The sequence below is a fragment of the Simochromis diagramma genome, unplaced genomic scaffold (assembly GCF_900408965.1).
Source record: "Simochromis diagramma unplaced genomic scaffold, fSimDia1.1 OVJJ01000565.1, whole genome shotgun sequence".
Classification (NCBI taxonomy): Eukaryota; Metazoa; Chordata; class Actinopteri; order Cichliformes; family Cichlidae; genus Simochromis; species Simochromis diagramma.
This window is the reverse complement of record NW_024387304.1, coordinates 2,438,883-2,451,938: the sequence shown is the minus strand read 5'-3', so window position 1 is coordinate 2,451,938 and position 13,056 is coordinate 2,438,883. Positions and strand designations below refer to the sequence as shown.

Below are 13,056 nucleotides of genomic sequence, written 5' to 3'. Positions count from 1 at the left end.
AGGTTCACTTCCTTGCAGTACCTCCTCCTATTCCAGAGTTTTTAGTTACAACAGAAGGTGACAAATTCGAAATCTCCAACAGTGGTGAATTCACCACCAAGGTTAAGCTTGACCATGACGAAGGCCCTCAAAACTACTCAGTAGAAATTACCATCACTGACGGAACAACCAGTGACAGCGCCGTGGTTGAGGTCCAAGTCGCTGACATCAATGACAACAGTCCAGTTTTTGCCTCCAGCTCAGTCACCAAATCTGTTCTGGAGGATGCAGAGGTAGGATTCAATGTTACTGCAGTTCCAGCTACAGACAAAGACAGTGGCTTCAACAAGGAGATCAGATATTCACTGAGAGGAGGAGAAGGGAGCTTTTCTATTGATCCTGTGTCTGGGATGGTCAGTTTGGCCGGTGCACTTGACAGGGAGACCAAGGCAGAATACAGCCTGCTGGTGGTGGCTGAAGATCAGGGTCGTCCAGCCAGGTCAGCCACAGCCACTCTGACGGTACAAGTATCTGACATCAACGATAACGCACCAAAGTTCTCAGTGGCTGAGTATCAGGTTGAAATCTTAGAAACAGAGTCAGTGGGTGCAAGCTTGCTCACCTTATCAGCTCTAGATCCTGATGAAAGTGTAAATGGAATAGTTACGTACAGCATTTTCCAGCAAAGCCCTTCATCAGACCCTGCTGTTTTTGATTTGGAGTCATCCACTGGGATCCTGCGACTGGCCCAGCCTCTGGACTACAGTGAGGCAAATATGTATACCCTAAAGGTTCAGGCCACTGATGGGGGAACACCCTCTTTGATTGGGAATGGCTCAGTGGTGGTGAACATAAAGGACGTCAATAATAACCCACCTGAGTTCAGTAAGGAAATCAATCACATACTCATCTATGAGAACCTGCCCGGTGGTGCATCCATCCTGGTGCTGGAAGTTACTGACAAGGATGAGGTGAGTTACATGACCGGGTCCAGCTATGATAAGTTTTGGTTCTTATTTGGTCTACTGTGCAAAAAGACCAAAGTGTTTTTCCACAGTTGTACTGATATATCAGTATATGCACCTGATTTGTTCTTAATAATTACCTTTAGTTATGAAGACGTCTTATTTAACATAACTACCTTCCTTTGTAGGGTGGATTCTCCAATGGCTACTTCCTTTACAACAATGACACTTTTGAGATCAATAAGCAGGGAGTCGTCTCACTGAGAAGAGATGTAGCCTTGGACAGAGAGACAAAAGACAGCTATTTGTTACAGGTAAATATACAACATATGTATGGATACTGAAAATTGTGATATTATATTGTCTTGCACTATTGTTTAAAACGTAATTAATACATGGCATTCTTAGATTGCCATGTATTAATGTATACACCCATCAAATATTTTCTGTTTTTAAAACTTAAATACTTATAACCCAATGGTGAGCCACTGAACCATTTTTGAAATTATTACATTGGGAATAGAAGAACGAGAGGCACAGAATCAGTTCAGCAATATTTTTCTCATTTTTTCATTATTCAGTCCTCTTTCCATTTTCTTTTTATGTGTAAAAATATAACTTTACTGTAGTTAATTTGTGCAATGTTAAAAAGCAAAAATAACAATAATAATAAGTTAAAGGGAACAAATACTATGTGCCCAGGCTAAACTTTATGTTTTTTGGTTAAAAAAAGTAACTTGGTGTCTAAGAGCTAAAGTTAGTAGAGTCCTGTTGGGGAGGTTTCAGTAACTTTCTGTGTTTTCTGTGTCTCTATTCAGGTTGTCGCAGTGGATCAGGTGACTGATGGTCTGAGTTCCACGGCTCAGCTGAATATCACAATCCTTGATTACAATGACAATTCTCCACAATTCCCAAGCATTCCTGACCCACTGATGATCATTGAAGGCGATTACTCAGTGGAAAGCCCAGGAGAAATTTTTACCATCACACCCACAGACGCAGACCTTGGGCTAAATGGAGAGGTCACCCTCTCCCTTATCTCCCCCCACCCAGTCTTTAGATTCAGCGAGGTGAGGCAAAAGGGAAAAAACAGCTGGGAACATTTTCCAACATGCCAGAATTCCGCTTTTTGTCTATTATAGCGACTGCTTTACCTGACATGATGGTTATATATTGCCACACACATATTAATTCTGTTCATTTGTATTAGCGCAATCTGAAGTCTGAACCTTTGGCACAAAATGAGCCTTATTTAGTATGCAGTATAAGAGGACATAAACTTCTAAAAAAAGAAAGAAAAACAAATAAAGGAACGCTTAAAACACATCAGATATCCATGGATACACCTCCACAGACAGGTATGCCGTTGGCTAGCATGGCGTTATCTATGCTTCTCCATACCCTTTCTTGTCAGGCTCAGGGTGAATTTGCTTTCAGCAGGGCGCAAGTGGTGGACCTGCCAATTCTGATCAGGCTCCACAGACAGTGCCAGACAGTGAGTACAGGGCCCATTAGATGATGTTGGGCCCTCAGTCCACCCTAATGAAGTCTGTTTCTGATTGTTTGCTCAGAGACACTCATAGCACTGGCCTGAAGGAGGTAATTTTGTAGGACTGACAGTGCTCATCCTGTTCCTCTTTGCACAAAGGAGCAGATACTAGTCCAGCTGATGGATTAAGACCTTCTATGGCCTTTTCCACTTATGTAGAGTAACTGCCTGTGACCTGGAATCTCCACCATATTACTGAGACTTTATGAGACACAGCAAACCTTCTGTCAATGACACATGTTGATGTGCCATCCTGGAGGAGTGGTAATACCTGTGCAACCTCCGTAGAGTCCAAGAATCACCTCACACTGCCATGCTACTGATACAAGCCGAATGTAAACCCAGTGAAAAAACAGTCAGAAAATATGTTGAGGGACAAAAGGTCAGTGTCCCCCACCTGTAAAACCATTCATTCATGTTTGGGGGCTTCTCTCCTTGTTGCTCCTCTAAAGCACCTGATGATAATTCTGTTAACACCAAAGCAGCTGAAAATGATTAACAAAACCTTTGCTACTTAACTGACCAGATCAATATCCTACTCTGATTGAAAAAGTTTTCCTTTATTTTATTTTTATTTGGTTTTATTTTAGTGTATATGACAGAAAATAAGGAAAGTCATACTCACAATAGAAATGTATAATAGGGCCTTAATTAATTAATCAATTACAGTAGCTGTGGGCTCTACAATGCACTGTATTGGGAAGCAGCAACAAAAGTTACAGTATAGACATTGTTCGCAGTGCTGCATATTTTAGGATTGGATGGAAAAATCTGTCCTAAAGAGGGGCAAAATGATTCTTTCACTATTATGTGAGTGCTCTTGGGCTGGTTGTAGTTATGTTGTAGGTATAGTATAATTATGTTGGATGTGTGTTGCAGTTTCATGTGTTGTGTTACAGGATGGGACATTGCTGGCTATTGGTCCTTTGGATCGGGAGAGCAGGGAAACATATGACCTGACTGTGACAGCTTTAGACAAAGGCAACCCTCCAAGAGAGGTAACTACAGAAAATGCTTACAGACCCTGAAACAGCCAACATTCCAAAAAAGTTCTTGTATTTTACAAAGTTAGGTCTACTTTTGGTCCAGTTGAGTATTTTCACATCAGAAAGGCACTCTTAAATTGTACTTGACAATTACTATTGTAATTGAACTTTGGACTTTGAACACCAGAACTTCACCTCGATCAGAGTGAGCCTAGCTGACCTGAACGACAACAACCCCGTTTTCAGTTCCAGCGACTACGTGAGCACCATCCTGCTGAAAGACGCAGAGGAAGGAAAGCTTTTGCTCACGCTGTCTGCTACTGACAGAGACACCGGGAACAATTCTCTCGTCACCTACAGGTCAGTTCAGATGGACAGGACGCTTTTGGAATGTGACTGCAAAATCATTTCACCTTCTTTATGTAACAAACTGAAAGTTGGTAGGCTTTGGGAAATTTCAGGGACTCTGCAATTATGTTTTTTTGTAACACGATAATACATTACAAACTATAAATACTACGAGTGTTATTCTTTTTTGGGCTGTTTTTAAACGAACTCCTATCTTTATGATTCTGACTTTTCCGTTTGATTCTGGTTTCCTTATATCATTCTACTTCTCAACAAATATTAGAGAAAAAACACTCAAACAATCAGGCAATCCCTGATAAGCAAGCACCTGGTTATGGTGTAAAGAACACATTCAAGGAGGTGCAACCATCTGCTACATAGGAAGACAAGGACAAAAAAACATACTATGGGAGAGAGGAGTTAAAAGTTAATGACATGAGGTAGTAAATGCATGTAAATGCATCGTGAGTGAAAAGAGGAGGGAAGGAATGCTCAGTGCATCATAGAAAAGTCTCCCAACATTCTAGCAACTCCACAGTGGGAGAGTTCAGGGTTACCTGATCCAGCTCTAAGTATAGGTTTAATTGTCTGTGTAGTAAAGACCTGGCACCACCAAAGTGAATGCTGTTGCATTTTATTGAACTGGGTTTTGACGCAATTTCTCGCAGTTTCTGCTTTCCAACATTCACATTGCAGTCACTGCAATGCAGTCACTGCATCGTCACGCCAGGGCATGTTTCAAAATGGTGCTCTATGTGAGTGGAAAGACCGGGCAGGTGAGAAACGCATCTCCAAAACGTTGTTGCAATGCAGCAACATCTGCTCTCTGAGCCTGTGTGAGATGGTTGTCACAATGGAGTGAGGATGGAATAGCTAAATTTGGCCCCTTCTGGCCCCAACTTATTTCTTTCCTTAAATAGGTTCACCAGAGATGGATTCAGCCTGTCTTTATGCTTTCAGGAGGCTCAGGTGATATGATTTGTGTGGCTTGCTTGATTTGGTCACAAATCTGACGCAGGGCTAAGAGCAATTTATCTCCCAGTGAAAACTGTCTGAGTTGTAAATGTTGTAAAGTCACTGCTGACATTCCTGGGCCTGGAACAAATTCTCCCGTGACAACCTGCGCAACACTGGCACACATCCCCTCAGATGTCCAGCTACTAAAATTGGGCAATGATTTACTCCAGATTTTTATCATAACTCTGGAGTAAATGGAAAATAAATTCCCGCCTGCTTTTAGGCACCAACAACTAGGCGTGCTCTTCCTGTGTATGAGTCTCATGACTCACTCAATATAAACTGTCACTCATTACAAAATACAGAAATTTCAGTGCTACATCAACTTTTAGCACTTGCTGAAAGGCTGAGCTCAGACTGTCATCACTGCTCTTGTGGGAAATCTTTTGTGGAGCAAATCACCGGAGCCAGTGGGCTCTCACGTGAAGGCCCCACCATTTCTTCTTCCCCAGAGTTGGTGTCTGATGACTTCGTGTCACCACTGAGCACAGCACAGGCATACATACTTCTGTATGTTTCTCCTGGGCTGGGTGAGGGTGTCAGAAGGCTGGTGGTGCACATCATCTGCGCAGCTTCCATGAGTGGACATTCTTGGCAAATGTTTCCCGGCCGCCCACACGTCCAGCACTCCTGCCCTAACTGTCATGCTGCTGCTGGTGGGCAGGGCACAGCATCCATAGCCACAGCAAAACATCTGTGTGCAACCAAAGTCCACAGTTGAATTAAGTAGATCCAACATGTTCTTTTTTTCAGATGAGGGAAGCATGTATTTTTTTTCTATAGTATTGTATAGGCGGAAGAGTCATTGTGTACGTGAATATTTTTTTGTTTGTTTGTATTTAATTTTTTTATCTATTAAAATGCATGGATTAAACATATTTCAAGATAGTTTAGTGTTGTTGTATGTTGTTGTAGCAGGAGTATTTATTAAGGTTCCTTAAATGTATTTTTTTCATTTTTGCTGTTTTAGTTTCTCTGGAGAAGGTTCTCCATACTTGGACCTAAACACCCAGACTGGGAATGTGACTTTGACCTCCAAATTTGCTGATTTAACAGAAGATACCACACTGGTGCTGACAGCTGTGGCCACAGACCACGGCCAGCCCCCTTTGAGCACCACAGGTCAGTCTAACGGCTCTTGGCATCATCGGTTATTTGAGCTTTATTTTTTGATTTAACTGTAAACCATAACATCATAGTATGCATGCATTTTAACCTTCCCAAGTTTAGAAATAAATGCATTCCTGCTTTGTATTGGGAACAGATTGATAGGAAAGGAAAGAAGTAAAACTGAAATGTTACAGCCCTGCATGGGGAAAATGTGAGGCATAAACAATCTAGAGTTGTGTTTTTGCGGAAAATTCATCTTCAAAAACAGACTGTGAAAAAAAGGAAGTTGACATGAAGAGATAACAGTCTAACGTTACAATTTACAATTGACATTTAAAGTGACCTTGAAGTGGTTTAAAGTGACCAATGTAGCAGCTTTAAAGTTTACAGTATGAGTGAAATAAAGTGACCAACATGAGCAGGATTCCTGAGTGTAGGATTGTCCATAGAGCAACATCTGTATTTACAAAGGCAGTGGTATCAAAGGCTGTTGAGGTTGTTGGGCTTGACAGAAAAGTGTAACTCTGTGTTATCTGCATAGTAATGGTAGGAGATTCCATTAAAACCATTAAGTAGGTGACCCAGTAGTCTGTCAAGGGTGGATTGGACTGCAGCCTAACACACATAGCACCTGACCCCTATGGTGCCTCGTGCTATTGGTGGAATTACAGAAGGGCAGGCCCATGACTCCTCTAAGGCTGCACCCAGCCAGGCTCCATGAGCAAAGGGGGCAAACAGACGCTCTTCCTTGAGCTCCCTTCTCAGCTAATTGTGCCTCCACCCTGGGGGTGGGGACACAATAAGCTTATCCCTGGCAGGGTAAACTGGTTCCTTGGTTAATATCTTCTCATAGGTGTCATCTGCAGTATGTAGAAATGTGTAAAAATGTTTATGAATAACTCAAACACTGGACACATTTGAAAAACGTATGTTTAGACATAATGCTATATTTTATTAGTCTTCAGTTCCAGTCACTGTTTGATCAGGATTAGGAATAAATTAATAAATAATGATTTATTGGAAGTTAACATGATTTGACTTTAAAAGCATCTTTTCACAATGTTAACCAGTTCAGTTCAGTTCAGTTTTATTTCTATAGCATGGAAAATTATTCGACTCAGCTAAGAATTACACAAAAAAATCGACAGAAATTTCAGTATGTACTAAGAAATCCTAAATTTTGTATGGACCGTTAAGTTTCTAAAAATTAACAATTTAATTGTTCATGTGAAGATGCTGTTCGATGCATTTAAAAAATTAGCTTCACCTGTGTGGGAGTTTAACCCATGAGCATTCTGTGCTATAATTTCCCTGCAGCTCGTGTTGTGGTGAATCTGCAGATTTCCAGTCTGACTGAGACTGTGGCCTTCCTGAGCTCCTCCTATAACTTCAGCCTGCCTGAGAACCAGGAAGCAGGGGTTTTGGTAGGCACGGTCACTGCCTCCTCAGGAAGCAACCTTTACAATGTCACGTATTCGCTGAATACACACAAAGACCTGTTCTCCATAAACCTCAGTGGAGATATCTTCACCAAAGCACAGCTCGACAAAGAACAGCAGGAATGGTACTTCTTGGAAGTGGAGGTTGTGGACACACGGAATCCACCTACATCAGCAATGACGACGGTATTGACTTTAACAAAAATGAGCTATTTCACTGATTGCAGAGGAACAGAGGAAGGGAACAGAATTAGATAGAAGGTATGTCAAGATGGCACAGCAAATGTGATCTGGTGTGTCTACAACAGACTAGCATAAAGTTTTCATGAAGTGTTATTATATACAAGGCCCATGTATCGAGCTCCTTGGCAATCCAAGCATGACCAAATACGTGTCCTTGTATTTTAAATTTTAATTAATTAATTGTAAAGTAATCCTTTGAGTTTACTTGTAGTGTTATTAACATGAGATTAGTCTCAAAGTCAGGAAATTAATTATTACAGTAGCAGAGTGAACACAGCAGGGATAAATACATACAGCATAACCTAACTACAATAATACTATACCCAAACAATACTGTAGTACTGTATTGCAGAGTTTTGTTTTTTGTTTGGTTCTGTATATCTGTGCATATGTATATACACAGATATGACACAAAATACAGTTGATGGGAGAGAGAGAGAAGTCGAGCAAAAACTGAATGCTTCATAGTGCAGTGGACAGTGTTGCACATTGAGATATGTACAGACCATGTGTGTATCCTCATGTTCATTTCTGTTAGACATAGTAGACTCTGGAAAAAAAGGCATCCAAAATCTCTCCTGGGTACAGCAACCTGTCACTGAAGGAGCTTCTTAGTGCTGCATGAGGTGGGAGGTGTTCTCTAACAAGGATGGTAGCTTAGCTACTGTTGTCCTGTTGCTCACTGTTTCCATTGAATCAAGAGGTTATCCCAGCATAGAGCTGGCCTTCTTGATCAAACTGTTTAGTTTCTTTCTGTCCCAAGCAGAGCTACTGCTGCCCCAGCAGACTACACCATAAGAGATGGCTGATGCCACCACAGAGTCATAGGAGCTATACCTGCACTCCAAAACACCCAAGTCTCAGTAGGAGATACCGACTGTTTCTGTAGATGGCATTTGTGTTAGTCGTTAATAACCAGGTACTTATGAGTCCATGATCTCAATATCCGTTCCATGGATGGTTACTTCTGAAAGTGGAGGATGTTTGCGCCTGCAAAAGTCCTTGTTATACCCACGGGAGACATGGCCAACAACTGAGTCATCAGAGACTCAAAAGCAGTTAGCCGAGTTGTAGAAGTATCCGGTGCATATAGTGAAAAGAAACGGATCCAGGACTTCTGCTTGTGGGTCATCTGTACTGCCGGGGAGCCCATCACCAACACAATTCTCGATCTATATGTACTGAGGCCTGTTGGTAAGGTAGTCCAGAATTCATGTGGTGAGGTGATGGTCCACATCTTTGTACTCCTGCCATGATTGTGGGTATGATAGTGTTCAAAGCAATAGGAAAAGATATACTCAGCTATGCTGATATACTCAGCTATGTACTGGAGGTCAGGGGCAGCACACAGGCAATGTAGTGGATAAGTGTGAAAGGAGTTAAGGTGGGATGGGCAGTCACTAGAATGCCAAGATGATGATGGTTGTGGCAGTAGTTGCTGCACTGGGAGCAGACCCGGCAGATGATGAATCTGCCTTATCTGAGTTTACTCACCGTAATCCAAACAAGCAACAGAAAATTCTGTTTCTTAAAGCCCGAGATGGATCTAAGACCCCTCCAGACTCGAGAGGGATTGTTGAGCTGCACCTGGTTCTCCTTCCTCTGTTTGAAGGTGTTTTCCCCTCCCTCTCTCCTCAGCGATCTCTTTACAACCTTCATTTCTTCCTTGATTCCTCACTTGAGCGTGGACTTCATTCTCCTTTTCTGCTTAAGGGCAGCCTTGATATTATGAGTGATCCACGGTTTATTGTTAGAGAAACAAAGTACAGTCCCGGTGGGTATGGCATTATGTACACAGATATTAAAGTAGTCCATAATGCAATTGTAAGGTCAAATACCTACAGTCATTCAAATCATGCTTTACTTATCGCCTTGTTTTTAAGCTCTAGGCAAGGTTACCTAAGCATTAAGATAGCCAAAGACTCTCATTGCTGTCTAATCATTTTACAAACTAGAGGAATGTGACAATGAAATGCTTTAAGCATTGCACAGAAATTCTCTTCAATGTTTCTTTCTGTCTCAGGTTAGAGTTCAGGTGAAGGATGTGAACGAGTCACCACAGTTTCCCCCAGAGGTTTATAGTGCCTCTGTATTCAGCATCGCCCCCTATAAAACTCCTGTCATCCAAGTGAAGGTAAACACACCCAACTTTTTCCGTTTCCATCTGTCTGGAAATAATGTAATGGTTCTGAGAATGTTTGCCTCCTTTGATTTTATGTTTACATAAAAGGCATCTGCTATCATGCAATGTACTTTGAACTGAAATCCACTCAGTAATCTGTTCATGGTTAATGTGTCTGTGAGCAGCAATGAAACACACCACATCACCAGGAATCAGAGAAAAGCATTCACAGCAACACTTCCTACATCTTCCAGTATGTCAAGTGTCCTGGCTGAGTAATCACCAATGAAAACACTAAATCAGTCAGTGTGACGTGTGCACTGCCAGTAAACACAGCAACAAGAAACATCTAGTGAAGTTAAAAAGATACGTCAAAGATGAAGATTTATGCTTAAAAATGTAAAACTAAAAGCTGTTTCTCCTAAGTGGAACGAGTATTAAGCTTTTATTGTGTATTAAATAAAAATACAGCAATATTATTGGCTAACTGTGCTTAGAATATAAAAAGAACAATTTGCAAAAGAATGACAATTATTACAAATTTAAATAAATTACACTGTTAAAACTGAAGCATAAATGATTAAGCAGCATTATACTGCTGTCACTCACTGATGTGGAGCTAGTTTGGATAACTTAGTTTTAGACCTTTGGTTTAATCCAGTAGCTCACAAATTAGTATCAACTACAATCGACTACATTAGTTCATAAAGGTTTTAAGTGCTTTTTTTGCTCTCTACCTCCAGGCTTCAGATCCTGATGTTGGAGATGTGGGGCAGCTGGTCTACAGTTTGACAGCAGAAAGTCCTTATTTTGACATTAACCCATCCTCAGGTCTGGTCTATGTGATCTCAGCAACAGAACTGGCTGGACAGACAGCTAAAATGGAGGTGAAGGCCACTGATCCCCACGATCTTCATGCTACCGCTGTAGTGGAGGTGAGTGTTTAAGACCAGATGAAGACAGATAAATCTGATGAGATGATAACTGCAAGCTTTTTATATCCAAATATCTTTATTGACATCATCATTGAAGGACACATTCGAAACCTGTACCTAAATAAAAGCGATACCTTTAAAAGCTTAGTTCACAGGGTGAGCAGGCCACGAAAGTCTGAAATGCAGCAGCCCCCCCGCAACGCATAAAGACAAAAGTCTTTATTAATAATAATTACGCAAAAAAGAACTGATAGCTGATTTTCATATGCATAAATACAAGGTATTTCCTTTTAATTCATCTTCTTGTTTATTTTGTTCAATAAAACAGGTTAATAAGAAGTTAAATTCCAAGTTAAATTAATCTCTCTTCTGCCCCCAGGTGATGGTTCAGGCAAGTGCAAGCAGCTCCAACATTGTGACCATCTCACTTAATCAGCCTGCTAACATTGTGGAGAAGAAAGTTGAAGATTTGTCGACGTAAGACAGGTTTAGCTGGTGTTAAAGATTGCTTTCTATAATCCACTTCTGTTACTTCTAATAGATTTTTGTGTCTCCCAGGTCTTTGGGCAAAGTTCTGGGCTGGACTGTGAACATCGTTCAGGTGTTCAGCGCTAACGATGGATCCACTAGCACCCGAAACCTGAGAGTTTCTGTGAGGACTTTGGTCCGTTTCTTTGCTGTAGATGGAGGGGAGGTTGTTTCCTCTGAAGCAGTCATAAAGTAAGAGACTGACTTCTAATGTGTTCTACATCAGGCCCGTCTGTTAGACACTCAGTATTGTTTTGCTTTGGTTTTTAGCAAACTTGCCTGAAATTCATTAGTCTGAGTAATGTTGATTTTGAGTAATTTTCCAGAGGCACCTACCATTTTGACCAGTTTGAAATCTAAACCTGGTCTCATAAAAATTAACTTCTATATTTAGATATAATCAGGGAAAGATCACCTTGGTGAACTGTGTAAAAAGGTCATGTGACAGATTTCTTTTGACCTCTTGCTGTCTGATCCACCAGGAAACTGCAGAGCCAATCAAATGCTGTGAATGCAGAGCTGTCTCAGTTGTTTGGGGAGGAGCTTCATTTTGATGTTGAGATGGTGGACCCTCAAGGGTCCACCTCCAATCAGGCGCTGGTCATTGCTCTGGGCGTCCTGTTTGGGCTGAGCATCCTGGGATTGATCATTGCTGTTGCGTTTCTCATCAGGTGAGATTGCAGTGTTTCAACTGTTGCTACACATTTTCTTCAAATTGGTTAAATTGTTTTCTCGGCTCAAAAGCAGACAATAATTGTCCAAGTGGACAAAAAAGAAAATACTGCTGCTTCAAATTTGTAGTTTAACTCATTATTTCTATACTGTTGTTTTTAAAAATGGTAAAGTTTATCAAAACAATTTGTATATCATTCAATTCAAATCAGTTTTATTCATATATTGCCAAGTCACAACAACAATCGCCCTAATGTGCTTTATATTGTAAGGTAATAACCATACAACGTTAGAAAGAAACCCCAACATTCACACGACCTCCTATGAACAAGCACTTGTCAACAGTGCGAAAGAAAAACGCCCTTTTAACATGCAAGTAATACCAGGCCAGACCTCAACTGGTTTGGAGTGGAGAAAAGACACACAATGATTTTAAAAAAAAAAAGAATATATAGAATAAATTAACCTTATGTTGAGGTTTTTTTAATTCTCTGCCTGGCATCAGCTGAACTATTTCAGTACTTTGTAGAGTTTGATAACTGTTTTGCGACAGCTGTTCAAACTGCAAATAGTACAAATAATTTTGAGTCTATATTGCGTCACCTTAAAGATCATATTAAAGATCCCCCCTACCCAGGGGGAAATTGCACATCAGAAGAGTTCAGACAAAGAACATCTTACCAAGAACAAACAGTCTGAGAGTTCCATGTAAGATGTCTAAGAAATTAATTTTATATCACAGTTGTGTATGTCAAGCATTTTTTAAATGTTGACTTCCTGTTATATTTCAGAAATAGTTCTCGAAAACCTTCACACACCTCTGAACAGGTAAATTTTACCCAAATGTAATCCAAAAACCACAGTTTGCTTCAGCTGCTGCTGATCGGTGATTTGTGTTACAGAAAAGCTCACATGAGTTTATTGATTGATGTGTTTATCCTGACAGGTTCCAGGGAAAGGGGACACATCAGATTCCAGACCTTCAAGTCCGTCGTCTGAGTCTATGACCAGCAGCCACCATTTCTGAGCTGAAAGTGTTTCTACATGATATAAGAATCAACACCATAAACCAGGGGTGTCAAACTCAAATACACAGTGGGCCAAAATTCAAAACTGGAACAAAGTCGCGGGCTAACATTAATATTTATTGAAAAAAAAAATCT

At 40.7% G+C, this 13,056-nt stretch overlaps 1 protein-coding gene across 1 annotated transcript in view; it reads left to right on the top strand.

The window, feature by feature from the left end:
• The window catches only part of LOC120716674 (protocadherin Fat 4), a 23,452-nt gene extending 10,396 nt beyond the window's left edge, over nt 1-13,056 (top strand). The window contains exons 16-30 of the mRNA XM_040004249.1: nt 3-950; nt 1,133-1,258; nt 1,763-2,014; nt 3,393-3,491; nt 3,667-3,839; nt 5,815-5,966; nt 7,272-7,579; nt 9,660-9,770; nt 10,502-10,693; nt 11,073-11,170; nt 11,252-11,413; nt 11,704-11,903; nt 12,531-12,601; nt 12,685-12,721; nt 12,840-13,056. Coding sequence (XP_039860183.1) covers nt 3-950; nt 1,133-1,258; nt 1,763-2,014; nt 3,393-3,491; nt 3,667-3,839; nt 5,815-5,966; nt 7,272-7,579; nt 9,660-9,770; nt 10,502-10,693; nt 11,073-11,170; nt 11,252-11,413; nt 11,704-11,896 — 2,814 coding nt within the window. The 3' untranslated portion in view covers nt 11,897-11,903; nt 12,531-12,601; nt 12,685-12,721; nt 12,840-13,056. The remainder of the gene's footprint in view (nt 1-2; nt 951-1,132; nt 1,259-1,762; nt 2,015-3,392; nt 3,492-3,666; nt 3,840-5,814; nt 5,967-7,271; nt 7,580-9,659; nt 9,771-10,501; nt 10,694-11,072; nt 11,171-11,251; nt 11,414-11,703; nt 11,904-12,530; nt 12,602-12,684; nt 12,722-12,839) is intronic.